The 17,975-nt window shown below is 37.7% G+C and overlaps 1 protein-coding gene across 1 annotated transcript in view; it reads left to right on the forward strand.

Annotated features, from left to right (window-relative positions):
• The window catches only part of MYBPC1 (myosin binding protein C, slow type), a 76,126-nt gene that overhangs the window by 46,113 nt on the left and 12,038 nt on the right, over positions 1-17,975 (forward strand). Inside the window, exons 12-24 of the mRNA XM_008935657.1 lie at positions 48-153; positions 460-626; positions 2,134-2,296; positions 3,537-3,643; positions 4,883-5,016; positions 5,446-5,602; positions 6,250-6,354; positions 6,978-7,166; positions 8,609-8,743; positions 13,409-13,576; positions 14,069-14,157; positions 15,595-15,790; positions 16,487-16,626. Coding sequence (XP_008933905.1) covers positions 48-153; positions 460-626; positions 2,134-2,296; positions 3,537-3,643; positions 4,883-5,016; positions 5,446-5,602; positions 6,250-6,354; positions 6,978-7,166; positions 8,609-8,743; positions 13,409-13,576; positions 14,069-14,157; positions 15,595-15,790; positions 16,487-16,626 — 1,856 coding nt within the window. The remainder of the gene's footprint in view (positions 1-47; positions 154-459; positions 627-2,133; positions 2,297-3,536; positions 3,644-4,882; positions 5,017-5,445; positions 5,603-6,249; positions 6,355-6,977; positions 7,167-8,608; positions 8,744-13,408; positions 13,577-14,068; positions 14,158-15,594; positions 15,791-16,486; positions 16,627-17,975) is intronic.

The raw sequence follows: 17,975 nt of genomic DNA on the forward strand, positions 1-17,975 counted from the left end.
TAGTTTTCTCTCTCAGGTTGTAAGTCTGTAATTTTCTCTTTCCAAAGATCCTCCAATTTTGGTGACCAAGGGCCTGGAGGATACCAGTACTTACGTTGGTGAACGAGTAGAACTGAGCTGTGAAGTGTCCGAGGATGACGCAAATGTGAAATGGTAAGTCACACTTTGAACAGATACTGTTTTCTTTGGGTATAAAATTCAGAATATTTTAATTGTAGGCAAAAATGTGGATAGCTTTTTATACAACAGTAAACCCCCAAACTGTTAAGAAAAACTCAAGAAATCATTATTCCAAAATGTAACAACAGCAAAAATATACTTACACATTCATGGATGAGTTTGTTTAACCTTTTCTTGTGCTTAAGTTTTATAAAATCTTCTCTGGAAGTTTCAGTCTATGAGAGCCTTACTTGCACAGAACTTCTACTGGAAAAATAATCATTCTTTGTTTTCCATTAGGTTTAGAAATGGTGTAGAACTTCCAAATGATCCTAAATCTCGGTATAAATTCAAGGTTGAGGGTAAAAAACACACTTTGATCATAGAGGAAGCTGCAAAAAATGACAATGCAGTTTACTCAGTAATGACAACTGGAGGCCAATCAGAGGCTAAGCTTTCTGTTGATTGTAAGTATCATCCATCTTGCTCTTGAATTTGTATGTCACAGTTTACTACCTTACAGAAATAATGTGCTTGCCTTTTCCTGGGGATTTAAACGGAGGCTTAACTTCCATACCAATTTCTTTCCTGTAAATCTCCAGAATAGTGACTTTCCTTTAGATGCTGTTTGCAATAACAAGAAATTAACTAGTCCTGCTTGAAAACTTTCTGTCATTCCATTAAGATGGAAAACAAAGCTACTCATTCAAAGATATAATAGGTCAACAAAGCATCTACTTTAATCCTTTCAGATTTTCCCAGGAAAGCCAAACCAAGTCTTATTAGCCAAAATTAGAGGGAAAAAAATAAAAAAGTATGTTCACAAAAAAAAAGTTCTATAAATAGGTACAGTGTCAACAGGCATCAGTGTCACTTGACCTGAATTCATACAAGCACATGACTATGTAGCTCCCTCAGTATTGCTTGTGGAATAACTCTTTAAAATGCCTGTGATTTTTTAGCAAAACGTATGTGCCCATCCTCTAAAGTTTTCACATATTATGCATGAACATACACTATTTTGTAATACTCAGACATTTGACTATTTTGTACAAACTGGCATCCTAAGAACTCACGCTGTTATATTATGAAATTGGAAATCATCCTCTGTCATCTTTCCTTTCACACAGCGTCTTCTCAGGGTTTTCCAACTGGCTTTCTATAAAACACTACTCTTCTCACCACACTTTGTTTCCTGTGTCAGATTATAGGCAGGGATATTTACTGCACAGAGATAACAATGTGTGTTCAGCCTGGACTCTGGTCTACAGCATCTAATGATCCAGAAAGTGGAAGTGAACTGGGGTACCAGCTCTCAGACTCAACTTTTACAAAATCTAGAAATATCTGTGGGTATTCACAGGGTGAGTTAAGGCAGTTTAGAAAACATGAGAAAAAGTAGTGTATGAAGTTAAGTTTACTGGCTAGTCAGCCTTTGCTACCAGCCTAACAAAACAGGTCTCCACCTGTAATGAAACACTTGGTTAAGTCTTCAAATTATGTCAGCTAGGAGAGCTATGAGAGGAGCTAGATCACTCTTAGACCATAGGAAAGGTGGGTTGCACTTCCTTCTAGTGTATAGATCTAGGGACATAGGTCTTTCACTTCTTAAAAGATTCTTAATGGACTCTGGGGGATAGAAAGCCCCTACCTCCAGCGCCTAAACACCAGAGAGGGGGAACAGCATTCAGATTGTGCTCCTGGGCCTAGTTCTTCTGCTGGCAATAACCACGGAATTTTCCCGGTCAAGGCACAGGTGTTTTGGATCACCCTTTCTAAGACATCAGACTACATTAAAAGAGGTAAATTTACATAGCTTACACGTATATATTACTGGTATTTTGACTTGAGAGCTTAATTACTTGAGACATTTTTCTGATTTGAAGACTTGTGATGGCTAATTGCAGCTCCATGACAGAATCATGAGCTATTGTTTGTTATTACCATTAATATCTCTGCTCCTGTTTTCCTAAGTGAGACCACTGAAGATATCACTTGCACTACAAGACCAGACTGTGAGGCTTGGGCAGGAAATCCATCTGAAGTGTGAGATATCTGAGAATGTGGAAGGGAAATGGTACAAAAATGGGCAACTGATCGAAGCTAGTGACCGCGTAAAGCTTTATCACAAAGGAAGGTAAGCCTCTTGTGTATTGACTTGACTTTATAAGGAATGACACTGTAGAGATGTGGCAATATGTGGGTTATCTCACTGAAAATTATCTGGTAAAAAAGCCCATCCTTTGTTCCTCAAACTCGCTTATTTTTATCAGCATAAAAGCTATGTCTTCATGCCCTCTTTCATCTTATGTCTTTTGGCTGTTGAGGACAATTATCAAATCCCTGATCCACCTAAGTTCAAGTTACTGATTTTTCTTGACATTTCTGTTGCTATGATTATGGGTTATTAAGTAGTAAAGTAATTGTTAGATATCATGAAAAATATATAGCTTTTAAATATCTGTTTTTCTGATAGCTCCTGTTTGTGTCAGTCTAGACATATGTATCTCTGCCCATGCAAGGCATGCGAAGGTTTCAGGTCCCTTTGCATTTATAATCTGACTTTTTTTATTGAAAGTTTGTCAGTTTTAAAACAGAAACAAAGCCATGCCCTTCCTTTAATGACATACCCTTCACTGTGGCTTAGCAGACCATTCATACAGCTGGGAACTGCATTTGTGAGGAGGTTCCTAAATAGGCTATGAAATGTTTGCATTGACTCCATAACACTCGCTAAGTTGCAGCAAGAGACAAGTGCCAGCTGTGCAATGACCTCTTGGATTGACATAAGGTGAAGGAACTCCTCACAACCCATATAGGCCCATAGGGTGAGCTGAGGGAAAGTGGAGTAGGAAGGACGCAGAGGTGAGTCCTACCTTGAATAAAGCTCAGACACAGCAGGTCACGGGGAGCAATAATATCGTCGTACTGGAAGACATGGTTAGGTCCTAAGAGCAGGATATGCTTTGCTCACTGTTTGCTTCTCACAAACAAATAGTAAATTGAGTCCTGACACAAAGACAATCTAACAAAAGTCAGAATATTCCCACAGTGAGATCACCTAAAGATTTCTTCTTGAAAAACTGAATTACAATCTAATGGCAGTGGCACAGAATCCCTACGTCAAAGAGATTACATTCTTGTAATTTTTTTCTCCTACCGTATTCAAACAAAAAGCATTAGAAATGTTTACATTATTTGGTGGTTGTCTCAGTAATATTTTGTACAAATCACATCACCAAGCAGTCAACAAAGGATTTTTAGTTAGCAGTTTAACACACTTGCATAGATCTCCTAAATTTTTCAGATTTTTCCTTACAGCTTCAAGTAGTGTTCAAAAAATAATTTACACTGATTGCCTTTTCAATTTTTTACAGAATCCACAGATTTGTTATAGCAAGCGCTGCTGTTGATGATGAGGGTGAATACACGTTTGTACCAGATGCCTATAACATTAATATTCCATGCAAAGTGCATGTTGTGGGTAAGTATATGGCACAATAGCATATTTTTCTCTGACCTTTGGAAGTTAAAAGCAGAGTGAAATATCTTTGATTACATTCAGTTTGTTTCCTCTGAGAAGGCACCTAGCAGAGAAAGCAGGCCTGCTGCTTTGGCAAAGTGCAAGTGAGCTACTCAGAAAGCACTTTGCCTGTACTCAGGAGCTGCTCATAGTTTACAGGCCTGATGGAAATACCGGGGAAGGCTTCTTGATGCTGAATTCCTAAATTAAAATTGTATCAAACACCTGTTGCTATCCTCTTTTCAGCTATACAGTGTTGTCTTCCTTGAAGAATTGGCTTGCTCACATTGCAGAATGTGATTTAGTTTGGTAAAAGATTAGTGGAATAGATAAATATTTACCTATTCCCTAGATATGTTAAATGGTATCTATAGAGAAAAATGTTTCTGACCAGCTTTTATTCACTCAGCTTGTTAATGATCCCAACCTTACGAAGAAAAATAAAACAAGGCATTGACTTTTCCCACAATACCTCACTGGCTTTTAATTGCAACTGCATTGGAAGTCAAAACTTTTCCCTTTATTTTAAAAATATTATATTTTAAAAAATTATGATTTTTAAAAAAAAATCAACTTTTGACTTTATTTAAATTTATATAAAGTTTCAGAAGAAATGTCCTGTAGTCGAAGCTGCAAGAAGTGGGAGAATAAAGAGGGAAGAAGGTACTAGAGGGGCATGGCCACTGATATAGTTTCCAATACACTAGAAAAATTTGTAAAAGAATATTCACCAGTTGTTCTCCACACACATGGGCTACAATAAAAGTGACAATTTCATTTTCTGAAAAAGGATTTGGGGTAACAAAACTTTGAAACTGTAAGAACAGTGATGTCTGAAGCATGCTAAAAGGTGTGGTAGAAAGCCTGCAATGGAAATTCTCAAGAGCCGCTTAGAAGAAATAGCTCTCAGAAGTTACCTGAATAAACATAATTCTGCCTTAGGAAGATAGATTTTTTTTGTTAATAGTCTTACTATTCCAAAATCTCTACGGTGCCATGATTTGTTTTTCATCAGACACCTATTTTCTTAAAAAGAAATTTTCTTCACAAATTTTCTTCTGAACAATAATCAGTTGACTAAAAACAGTAGGAAAATACAAAACATAGAGCATGATTCTCTATGTTGCAGACCTGTGCCAGGCCACTGAACTCTCAGAGTGGCATCTACATAGCAAATTCTGACCACCTCTCCTTTTTCAGATCCTCCTAAACTCCATCTGGATGGTCTTGGGGAAAATAACACTGTGACAGTAGTGGCAGGAACCAAACTGCGACTTGAGATTCCCATCACTGGCGAGCCAACTCCAAAAGTCATGTGGAGTAAAGGGGACAAGGTACATTGTCATTCTACACTTTTCTTAAGCTAAGAAAAGGCCTTTTCCTTCAAAAAATAACCTTTAGCCTTGTGAAGAGATTGATTTTAATTGCAGAAAATGAGATATATTTTATCTAAAAATTCTCCTTACTTAAAATAAAGGGTAAAATGGATAAATATTATTTAGTATCTTTTGGGTGTTTTTTGCAGAAGTGTTGAAATTAACAAAGGAAAAAAAAGTGGGTTTGTTATAAATAAATTGTAAAGGAGAGGGACATAAGAGATGCAGAAGATAATCAGTGAAATTCTACAAAATGGCTACTTCTTCTGTACATTCTGCCCAGAATGGCTGCCAGATTTTGGCAGGAAGCCATGATATGGTCTGATATTAGAAAGTGAATGATGAATTCTAAATATGACATTTTCTTCTGCTTACTTTGATTCCTAGTGGATCACAGACAGTGGAAGAATACGGGCAGAAACATATTCAGACAGCAGCTGTCTGGTCATTGATACAGCTGAGAGGGAAGATTCAGGTCCTTTCAGAATAACGTTAAAGAATGAGGCTGGAGAGGACACAGCTCTAATCAACATTAAAGTGGTTGGTAAGTCATGTGGTACAGTGCACACGAGACACGTCTTTTATCACAGCCCTTTTCAATAAGTGTTCCTTGAAGAACCTTACTTTCTGTGCCCCAATAAAAGACAAATTCTTCTTCCTTTATCTGGAGAGCCTCTTCTGTATATGTGTCCTCCCTAACTACCAAACTGTTGCAGACCATCAGAAAACTTCTATTTCCCTGTTTGTCCCTGTTTTCAGATGTGGAATGGAGGTGTGAGGGTACTAAGGCCCACTGTTACTGAAGGACATGGGAGCTAAGCGTGAGATTTAGGCAGGAGTTAATTCTCACCCCACCGCTGCCTCACACTGTGTGGGCCAAACTTGTGCAGTTGCCTCAGGCTGCCCTTAACATTCTCTGTTCTCCATGTGGCTGTGGGCTCTGTCTTACCACATAGCCTCAAGTGCCTCTCAGGTGTCTTAACTGTACTGAAGAGCTTGGCATTTATCCCTTCCTAATCACCTGCCAGGATCCACAAAGTCCTTTCTTTCTCTCCCTCTCCTCACTAGGAACTCCTATTGCACTTCGAGAACTATTCTGCATTGTCTCTTACATTTTTTACTTCAACATACGCAAAAAGAAGAAAGATTTTAATTTTTTAAAAAAATAAATATTTACTTTGTTTACAACAGATGTCCCCGATCCTCCTGAGGCACCAAATGTGACTGAGGTGGGTGAAGACTGGTGTGTTATGACGTGGGAACCTCCAGCAAATGACGGTGGATCACCCATCTTAGGTGCATGCTTTTCTTTTTTTTTCTGGTAATGCTTTCACAGAGACAAAAGAAATGAACCCCAGATAATAGGCGCCATAGGATCAGACTTTAGCTCAGTCCCTGGATAGTTGAAATCTGAGTATCCAGTTGTAAGAACGTTCTACCCAATCTTCAACATTATTTGATACCTGTTTTTCTAATGCTTTCAGATTTGTCAATTTGTATGTTGTCACATTATCTATCCCCCTACCTGAAAGACAACCTTTTATAATACCAAACTTTGAATACTTAGCATCTTTGAATGTTAGCAAGAATTTCAGAAACAAGTTACTGAGTATATCTTCTAATACACTGAGCCAAGAGGAAAGTCAGAGGAGCCCAGAGGCCAGCCAAACCAAGCTCTTTTCACCCTGAAATAAATACAGTGATGTTGTAAGTGAAGTCCAAAAAAAATTCCTGTGTGGCCATGGAAGCCCAACAGGTGACTATCAGATAGCTTGCAATGGGAAAAACTTAATAACGCCCTAAACCACTCATTGAGGTGTATCCAGAAAAAACACCATTGGGCAGGTAAAAAAAATAGACCACTCACTATTGATCTTTATGCCACCATTTACTATAATAAAACTTTGTTTGGTCAATAGGATATTTCATTGAAAGGAAAAAGAAACAAAGCTCCAGGTGGATGAGGTTGAATTTTGAACTGTGTAAAGAAACAACTTTTGAGCCAAAGAAGATGATTGAAGGTGTTGCTTACGAGGTCCGTGTATTTGCTGTTAATGCAATAGGCATTTCCAAACCAAGTATGCCTTCCAAGTCCTTTGTTCCTTTAGGTAAGTAATCAAGAGTATAGAGATAGGTATGCATTTAGAAAATTATCATTAATACATTATTATAGTCATCTAATTTTATAACTGCGGTTCTCAGGATGTGTCTTTATCAGGTGCTGCATAAACTATATGTCCATTCCTGAAGGATTTATAGTCTCTTATAAACAAGAAACAAGGACGTACAGACAGAAAGATGGAGCACTATAATAAAACAGTGACATGCAATGAGCCTGGTATGGTCAATACTATGGCCAGTATGTTTTAAAGACCGGAACTAATAGTTCAACATTTTTGTGTATCATAGTATCTCCTGAGTAAACAGAATCAAATTATTGCCAGTCAAAGTGACAATTTAGAGAACTGATAAAAATGATGAGTCTTGGTTGTTTTGTGGGTCCTTCTCCTGTATTCAGTCAGGTACTGGCTTTTGGCCAAAACGATCAGGAAAAGTGACCAGAAGTTTAAAGATCACTATTTGCAGGCTGTCCTGTATGAAAATTAGTCTTTCTTTCAGTTTCACTACTCTCTTACATAGTTGCTTGTCATTTAAAAATGTCCAAGTATTCACAAATAATCTATACATTTCCCTTAAATAAAACCCCAACAACCCACAGGTTCTATCATACCTATCAGAACCCACAGGGTCTATCATAAAGGTAGAAATCCATGGGAAAAAATTAAGTGAGCTTGCCTAATATTTCAATAAATCTTATGATAAGATATATTTTAATAGTCCTTAATTTCTTTCTATGACACATGGACCCTCATTAGCTGAAGTAGGGGCTTTTTTTCCCAGAAAGGGATCACATATTTTCAATATCCTTTTTCAGACAACACAGATTAGGCTAGGACATATTTTATACTATTCTACGTGTCATCTTATTGCTTTATATGAACAGAATAGCTAGAAGGCCTTGTCATTCACCTAGTGACAGATTAATTTAGTGGTTCTTTCATATAAAGAAACAGAATTTCAAACTATTGTGAACACCACAAATCCCCGGAAAATAAAAATAAACATTTCTTGTTCCATAGACCAGCAAAGGTTCACACCTTGCTCAGCAGCATCTCCTCGATGCAGAGGAGGAGGAGGAAGGTGGCTGCTATTGCTACAGCATGCTGCCCTCTAGCCAGAATATAACTGCTGTCATAGAAAACGCTACTCACAGTTTCTCTGCTCTACCTTCCAACACTCTTTGTCCTTCTCACTCCTCAGCACGAAGAATTTAACTCTGTGTTAGGCTATGTGTAGATATTGGATGAGGTACCTTCTTCAACTAGTTTGTTTCTAAATGGGAAAGATGTGCTAGGGATGATAGGAGGTGCCTGGTAGGCAAGATTTAACCTGTCACCTATGACAATAAATTAGAGGAATGCACACCTTAAATGTAAGCCTTTAATTGCAACCTGTTTTCTGCCTTCTTCCCGCTGCCTGTTTGCTTCAGCTGTTACAAGTCCACCAACTCTCCTGGCAGTGGATGGAGTGACTGACACCTCAGTTACAATGAAATGGAGACCACCAGACCACATTGGAGCAGCAGGGTTAGATGGCTATGTTGTAGAGTACTGCTTTGAAGGAAGTAAGTAACAACGACTGTGGTATGTTACTCGTACTGAAAGTAGGTGAGAGTTTCTCTGTTTTTTCTCTACAGGTATCAGCTGCTCTCACGTTAAGGCAGAGACTAATAAGTCAGAAAACCTCAAGCAGTAGGGTTTTGTTTAGGCTTCCTTTGGTTTGTATTTCAGATCCCACTCATTGATGGTTGTTCAACCCCTCGTACATTTGAAATCCAAATCAAAAGCCATATAATCCACTGTAGTGTACCAAGTGCCGTGTTAATCACTATCCTATTTTTTTGAGCTAGATGAAGAATCGATGCAGTAAAGAGTGGATGGATGAATGAAAAGGAAATGATGAATAGCCATAAATGGTCCAAAATATATGCAGATTGTCTGGGTTTTAGGGACAGGAGGTCCACAGTTCGGTAATCCCTGGCTTGACATATTACTAATTGGCTATTTCAGATGCCAGTTCCCAAAATGGGGGACAGGCAGCCTCTCCAAGAGCTGGTTGCAAAAGTTATCTAGGCATGCAAAGTTCATGCTTGGATATTGAATTTCTCTAACATTTCAGTGTAGTTAGATACATGATCATTAACTATGTCCCATCTAAGACATGAATCTATACAGAACTGAAGGAGAAAGATAAGGATGTAAGAGACTGATAAGTTTATGTATGTAAAATAATAAAGAATAGGAAAATATAATTTATATTTTACAACTAAAAAGTTTTGGTAATCAAGCAGCAGAAACATAGTCTTTTCCAGCAGATTTTCATCTGAATTCACATCAAATTAAGTCTATTTTCAAGAAGTAAAATCCACCAACACCTGGGTAAGTATCAAATAGCCTGGAGTGGTATGTGCAATACCCAGCCGTTGTGGACAAATGCCACCCAGCAGGACTCCAGCATTGTTGTGTATTTGGATGAATGGGATACAGTTATCTTCAGCTCCACTAGCTACTGCTCTTAACTGCGCTGTAAATCAAGTGATGAGTTTGCCACCTTTTTTATAAAGTCATTTATTTCAATGAAATCTTCTCATGAATGCAGTCCACAGCCTGGAGACAAGAGGTAGAGTACAGAACTTGTCATTCACATTGTCACATGTTTCATGTTCAGACAATCCAGGAAAACAGTAGTTCACAAAAGTGGTCAGATACCACAGGAGCAGAGTGCCCTCAGCTATCACTCAGGCAAGTGAGAGTGAAGAAGAACCACTGGCTTTTCTCAGGAGCACTCAGCATCTTGTAGTTTGAGCTGAATGTCTGTAAGGAGCAGGAACAGACTGCAAGAAGGTCAGAGGTATGGAGAAGACTACCTGAAGGCAGACACAGCAGCAATGTTAGGAAGGGTTTTCTTTGTATATTGGGAGGGAGCTGCGGGAACAGCTCAGAACAAGTACGCATGCAACCTTACGTCAAGATGCAGCCTTCCTATAAAGTTGCCATGGCACAAGCAAGATGCATGGAGACTGGCAATGTGAGGACTTCAGTGTATGCAATATATTATGGTCTATTTAGCATTGGTAGGTTGGTGGGAAAAAAATTAAAAGTACCTGCATTATGCTACTGTCATAAACCCCTTGACATTGCAGTATGTGATATCCAAATTAGGTGACAAGAGAGGATAGGAAATACGTATACATTAATGCAAACTATGGTTTTCAGAGGAATCTTCCAAATCTCTCTTGTAAGGACTATTAGAAGATCCTTGCATATCTGTTGAATGGCACAAACTTTTTTTTTTTTTTCAGATAGGTTTAAAACATATGAAGATACAACAAAATGTCAGTCAAGTCTGTCATTTTATTGTTACCCACCTCAGTTAAAATACAATGGGTACAATGTATTTTAAATAGCTTTCTGAGTGTTTATGTATATCTATATATATGTATATCTATATATGCCTCCTATATATGCATATACTACTATATATACACAATTGACATTATTTATGTATATATGTTACAAATATGGTTAGGAAGAAGCAAGATTACTGGAAAATACACATTTAAAAAGACATGTTATTGGAATATACATCCTTTTCTCTGTGTTCAGTCCTTTTTTCCCTTCTTGCAATATCACAGTGCCTCCTTTTCTCAGTCCTTTCAGTGCCTGTTGTGCCTCAAACTAATTTCTTCTATAATGTTTAATAACTCTTGTTAAGCAAGGTACTTCTTATGACTGTCTATTCTCATTCTGCTGTTCTTTTCTTTTAGTTATCTGTTTGTAAACTCATTTGTCTTTACCTTCTCTTTTCTTTCATCATTGTCTCTGAAGTAGTTTTAAAGAGGGTGTTTTTGAATCTTCTTTATCATAGCAATCGTTAGAAGAAATCACAAGCTGAAAATAGGAGGTATATATATATACAGTTATAATTTAGAAGAATCATGTACCATGAGCATTGGCTTGACTTCACGATAATTAGTATTTCTCTTTAGTCTGTACTTCATAACTTGATCAACATGGTGGTCTCTTGGACTCCCTTAAATATGGTAGCACCTTTGACAGCTGTGTATGTTACTGAACTGGAGTCTCATCATGAGTATCTGGGTCTGGCACTGCACAGGTGTGAATAACATGAATACAGAACTCCCCAGGGCTAGTTTACAATATCCAGTTTGAATCTCTTGCTGTGGTGGAATAAACCAAATCCTGTTGATACAGGAGAAGTCAATTCCTAGTAATGTATGCTGCTGTCTGACTCTTGTGTGACATTTCAAAGGCAGTCTGATGAGCTTGGCCTTAGTTTTGCCCAGGACACAATGTCTATCTGCCTCTAAAGGGCCATTGTACCTGCACCTGTTTTATTAACTACTAAATAAGCACTTTGGAGAGTCTCTGTTGACCGAGATCTTTGCCAGTGTACCCATCCGGGATCATGCACAGATACTGGAATTTTTATTATCCTAAAAATAGCCAAGTGCAGGATTCCAGGAAATCCAGGGTAGTGATAGCTTTGTCCAGGAAATAAAGCCTTAGTGATTACATCATATCTGTCATCATCCATGGTTTTGGCCTTCTTTAATTTTCTTTCTATGTTGCCTTTAGCTAAATGTGTTCTCTTCCTCTGTTTCACCAAGATTTTTCTAAGTCACCTCTTTTTCTGTCTCTCTTACTCAGAATTCTTCTCTGAATTTCTTCACTTCTTTAATGTGTTTTCTTCTCCTCCTACACTTTCTCCCATCATAGTTTTGTTTCATTTCTCTCTTCCAAATGTTCCTTTTGTCTTTCTTTCTTTTCACCTTTCCAGGGCTGTGATCAGGCCCAAGGAAAAAAAAAATCCCCAACCTTATCTCCTCCTCTTCCTTTATCCTTTAGCTTTCCTATGAGCATCATGCATAACTGTTCTCTGATCTAGATACCCTCTTCCCATCTCTTTCCTCCCTGCAGTCTCCCTAAATATGGGTACTCTAAATCTTTAAAGCCCAGCATCTATCTTTGCATACTTACTAACAGGAATTGCTAACCACTGACAAAATGCTCCATCTGTGTGAAAGTGGGTGTCTCTGATTAATTTTAAAGATGGATTCTCACAAGGTATATCGACAGATCTGTCTGAGGAAGTGGTGGAGCCACCTTTTAACACGAAAGGTATAGTATTCAACAAAGGACATACATCTTCTTTAATGAAAGAAAACTCTCTTCATTGAAGTAAAGATAAATTTCTGGGAGTGAATTTTAGGGGCAACAGTCTACAGAATTTACTGTAGTGCATGTGTAAAGGGAGGGGGAGGTGCTCAGGAAGTGGTCATTGATTGCAATCCTTCTGCTAGAAGCTGAGAGAAGCAGCTTGAAGAACTTAATTCTTAAAAGTAAGACACACAGTTACGAAAATGTAGCAGAGTATTGCCCTGTAAGTCTGCAGGGTTCTCTTCTTTACAATAGTTTTTATGTCTTCCATGCCAATTTTATAATGCTATCTTTATATGATAAGGAAAGTACTGATACAGACTTGCTACTGCTTAAATCTGACTCCAAATGTCAAGGTTCCAGCAGTATTAAAGCAATCTATGTTTGGAAGACAGGGTAGAAAAGAAAGTGTCATTTATAACTGAAGCTTTTCTGAAAGACTTCACTGTTACAATCATTCTATGGATCACATGTGACTGCCTAGGTGTAAGATAAAAAATCCAAGAATGCTATAATTATGTGAATAATTCTGACACAGCCTTCCTTTTTTAAAGGGACGAAGAGAGATGGCATTTCATTGCAATTTGTTCCTTGTTTCTCTCACCCCTGCATTCTCAGTGGTACTTTAAAGGATACTCAGTACTGGTTGAAATTAATTGTAAACCCCTTTTCTCTCCAAAGAATATGTCAAAGCAATGATGAGCACTTTTGGAAATATACTCTATGTCTCCCTTGCTTTCTATCAGCTGAATTTAAAAACTAATTAGTCTTCTTCTGGTACAATTAAATGATAGAGACATTCTAAAAACATTTATTTCTCTAACCATAAATATATAATAAGCAGAAACCCTTTAAAATTTGAAACATTCTTCCTATGTATGAAAGTGAATCAACATCAAGTTATAGCATAATTAGAAAAACAAAACAGACATATTCATTGCAATATAATGAGTCTATTATCATTCTGCAGTCTTCCTCATCTGTGCAGTGGATGTATTTATAATTCCCTGTTCTTTCGATTCATCTTCCTCTACTCTGTTCTAAAATAGCTGATGAATGGATCGTCGCCAACCCGGAGCTGACAGACAAAACGAAGTTTACTATCAATGGCCTGCCAACTGGCTCGAAAATCCTTGTGAGAGTAAAAGCTGTGAATGCTGCTGGTGAAAGTGAGCCCAGGTACCACCCACAGCCTATTTTAGTCAAAGAAGTGATAGGTAAGATCTTCCTGCCTATGTTCACCCACAAATACACTCTGCTTCCATACTTTGTTCTGTTTGGTTTTTTTTTTAAGGCTAAATATTTACTTGTTGGAAACTGATGATATAGCTTTACAAAGCCATGGTGCAGAGACTAGAAATCATGAAACAGTCTCTAAAAATACTTGTAATTCTTTTTAATTGTTTAATTTCTGAGCCATTATTGCTCAGGCTTTCAAGGCTTTTTTTTCCGCAGAACTTGAACTTGGTGTTGTTCTCTTTTATAGTTGTGCTAAGTTTCTCACCTATTCCTGCTACCATAGCATTTGGAGTTACAAAAATCAACAGTGTACTGAATGTAACATTGTGGGAGCAAGGAATTTAACCACTCATTAGTCACTTCGGGGAATTGTAGACCACACATTTTCCTACTTATAATGGTGCCACAAGTTTGCCACCTCAGTTAGCAAAGAAGATAAATGTCAAAAACAAGCTTTGGGCTTTTTTCAGAACCACCAAAGATTCGTCTACCAAGACACTTAAAACAAACCTATACTCGAAGAGTTGGAGAAACTGTGAATCTCGTTATTCCTTTCCAGGTAAGAGCAAAACACAATGTCAGGGAAATACTCTAATTTTCTGACACTATTATTTCTATGTAACTTTGGTAGGCCAGTGAGATAACCTCAGCAGATGTGGAAGCACACTGAAGTACATAGGTGCTTGAAAGCTTTTGCTTTGGTGCCTCTAAGAAATTATGTTAAGCTAATTAATGAATTGAGTAACTAGCTTCAACAAACTGATTTGTCATCTGTCATCCAAAGCAGACTTATAAATCCTCACAGTAGACATTACCTGGGCGATAATTGCTAGCACAATGCAAGATGGTTACACTGACAGTAGTTAGATATGGTAAGGATGGGACTGTAGCACTTCATCATTTTCTTGTTGTGAGAGAGGAAAAGTGAGGGAAAGAATGGACAGAGTTTCACTGTCTCCTACAGATATGACAACTTTTAAAACCTTGAGATCACAGCTATATGTTCTATCCTTATAACTAAAGAGATAATATTTTCCCACCGCATTGTGTTAACCTTTATTCCCACACTTTTTACAACAGTGACCACCTCTCTACCTGCACAGCCTTTATTCTTCTGAATACAAGAATTATGGCAGAAATTATTTCTTTTTCCTGTGTGCACACCTAAAGATACAGAGTGGGTATAACCTTCATTCTACAAGGCTGTTAAAAGCCTAATAAAAGCTTGATCAGCAATATACTGCAAGATACACTGCTCTTGAGAAATTAGAGGAATATTCTGTGGTTATTTTCTAAGAGAAAGCATTCAAAAAAGGTGTGAGATTACCATTTTCAGACAACATCTGCAAACTGTCTGCCTCTGGAAGACAAACCCCATGGTAAAGCAGGTGTAACCCACTTTGATTTAAGTACCTAAATTAGGCACTACTAGGCCCGCAAAAATGACACACTAAAGACGTAAATCCACCCTACCTAACAAGTATTCCAACTGCTCTTGCAATGAAATATGAGATTTTGGGATCTATGGAAGTTTAGTCCACTACTTTCCTCTTTCACTGTCAGAATAGAGAATGTAGGCACTTCCAGAGGATGAAATATTTTGGTTTGCATTACCTGGATTTTTCTTCACCTTTTTTTTTTTTTTCAAAACTGGAAATTAAACAAACCAAACCAGGAAACAAACAAACAAAAAAAAACTAAAATAAACCCTGAAAAAAAAACTAAAAAAAAACTCTGAAAAAAAACTAAAAAAACCAAACACAAAACAAAACAAAAAACCCAACCAAATGACCAACCACTAAAAACAAAAAACAGGAAAGAAAGATGCATTTTAGGTGAATTCATATGATTGCCTCTCAAATGCTGTATAATTTACAAAAAAATCTCAGTTTCTCTCAGAACCTTTATTTTTTTTTCCTACCATTCAGGAAAAACGGAAAATAAATCCATCTTCTCTCCCAAAATCATACACAAATTGTTTCCTGTCTTCTTATAGGGAAGACCACGGGCAAAAGTCTCATGGCACAAAAATGGTTCTCCAATTGACAAGAATCAAATCAATATCCGCAACACCGAAAATGACACTATCATCTTCATCCGGAAGGCAGAAAGGAGCCACTCTGGAGAATATGACATGAAAGTGGAAGTAGAGAACTTGGAGGACAAAGCTACAATAGATATTCAGATTGTTGGTATGTTGTGAGAAACAGAAATAAATACATGCCAGAGAAGCAGACACTAGACACTTTAAGTTTATAGGAGAACAGAGGAATCCCAAAGAACATCGTTCTCAACAGTGATAACGCACAACATCCAATTACTTGTCTGTAGATTTGTAGTCTCTAAGTAAACCTCCCCAGAAAGTGCCAGGTGCTTGTTGGAACATGTGTCTCTTTCTTCCGCTGTTACGCCTTTCATGTTCTTCCCATAGTGAGAAAAGGCAGTAAATTCATAGTTACCTTGTCAGAAGTGTAATGTGGAAGAAACCCTAAATGTTGAAAATATGTGAAAGTAGGAAAGACAGACAAGAAAATACATTTGCTTTTCATTTTTATCAGTCTTTCTCTTTATATAATAGGCAAAACTAGTAGCACAGCATTTATAATAATTGTCTGACTTTGTCTTTTAGGAACACATCTTCAGCTGGTTTTGACTTTTCCAAAATATTGTTCTTTAACTTTGGAAAGTTTTATTTTGCAACCTTCGCCTTCTTCTGACGCTAGTTTTGGCATGTGCATGTTGTAAAAAAGAGAAAGAAAAATCAAACTAAGTGGACAATGTGTGTAGGGGAGAGAGAAAGAGAGAGAGAGAGAGAGAGAAAGGGAGAGAGAAAGAGAGAGACACAAAGCAAACAGTGGAAAATGTCAGCTCCCATATTTTCATTACAGACCGCCCAGGCCCACCAGAGATTGTAACTATTGAGGATGTCTGGGGAGAGAATGTAAATTTATCATGGAAGCCACCAAAAGATGATGGTAACTCTGCCATTACTGGGTACACTATTCAAAAAGCAGACAAGAAGAGCATGGTAAGTCATAAGGAGATGTTGAAAAGGCTGATGTACTTATGAATTTTCCCTTTTCAAAATAAAAAACGTTACATACTTAAACTGACGTAGGTGGACAAAGCATTGATTAGTCAGCATTAAGAAAATCTTAAAGGCATCTCTAAAAATTCTAAAAATCCCCTTTTCACTGTATCTAAAGCCTAGAGATGGGAATGTTTTCAGATGATGCCAAAGAGGAGGAATAAAAAGGAAAGGACAGGCAGATTTAAGGGAAGTAATTCTGCTTTTTTTTTCTTGTCTCATTAGAGAAAATAACCACCCAAAATATTAATTCTGAAGTCAGTAGATTGCTGCTAGAATTAAAGTGTAGTGCTGTTGTTTTCAAACCCGTAATGTCACGTTGGGTAAATCACTGCCACTCCTTACATGGTACATAGTTAATTTGTAAAGTGCTTTGAGATCTACTGAAGAAAAGTGCAATGTAGAGATGTTTGGGTTTTTTTTCAATAAACTAACACAGATTTTACACTTCCTTAAAAGACAGTAGCTGTATTCATACATTTAACATTCACTGCAAATTTAAACACTGGAAATCTAGACAGGATTTCAGGAATCGGCCAAAATACTGAGGGTTTCCTAAGAGGATCTTCTTTCCACCCCACACCTCCCACCTGACACTCCTTCCTTTAATATGTTGATCTGCTTCATAGTCTGATCAATTCATTCTTCCTGTGCCAGTGTTTCCCTTCACTGTTTCTTTCTCTTCAGACTGTAAGAAGAGATGGTCTCTGCATAGCGTTCAGAACAATGATGTCCCCTGTTTCTAAATTACTGTGTTAAGGAGAAAGCTACAACAGTGTCCAGGGTTCAGCATGTCATGGATCATTAAGGTCATAGTTCCCCACACTCTCTGTGGTGATGAATTTTGCAATTCTGGCAGAGCTAGCCTTCTACAGAAAACTGTTTTCCCACAAGGTACTTTGGAGCTTAATGATGACCAAATATTAACACGAACTGTGGCACAAGGAACTCAGCACAAATTCATCTTCAGAAAAGCAAGAAAATTATGTGGGGCACAGTAAAGAAAAGCAAAAGCATTGCTGTGGTCATATTGAACTTTATATTAATTGCGTTTTTTTGGTATTAACACCTTTGATTTCAGTTTGTTACTTAGGTACTGTGCACTGGGATAGAATTCGTATGTCCTGTTACTGCTACAAGACTAAAGCACTAAAACCCACCTCTCCATCTGAGCCTTCAGATATGAGAGGACCACCTGCATAAAACTACATTTCTCATGAACACCCATCCTGTGGAACAGAGGGTAGATTAGTGCATTGGCCTCTTGTGAGGCCAGATGTTACTGCAGA

This window comes from Merops nubicus, unplaced genomic scaffold (genome assembly GCF_000691845.1).
Source record: "Merops nubicus isolate BGI_N331 unplaced genomic scaffold, ASM69184v1 scaffold4282, whole genome shotgun sequence".
In the NCBI taxonomy this organism is placed as follows: domain Eukaryota; kingdom Metazoa; phylum Chordata; class Aves; order Coraciiformes; family Meropidae; genus Merops; species Merops nubicus.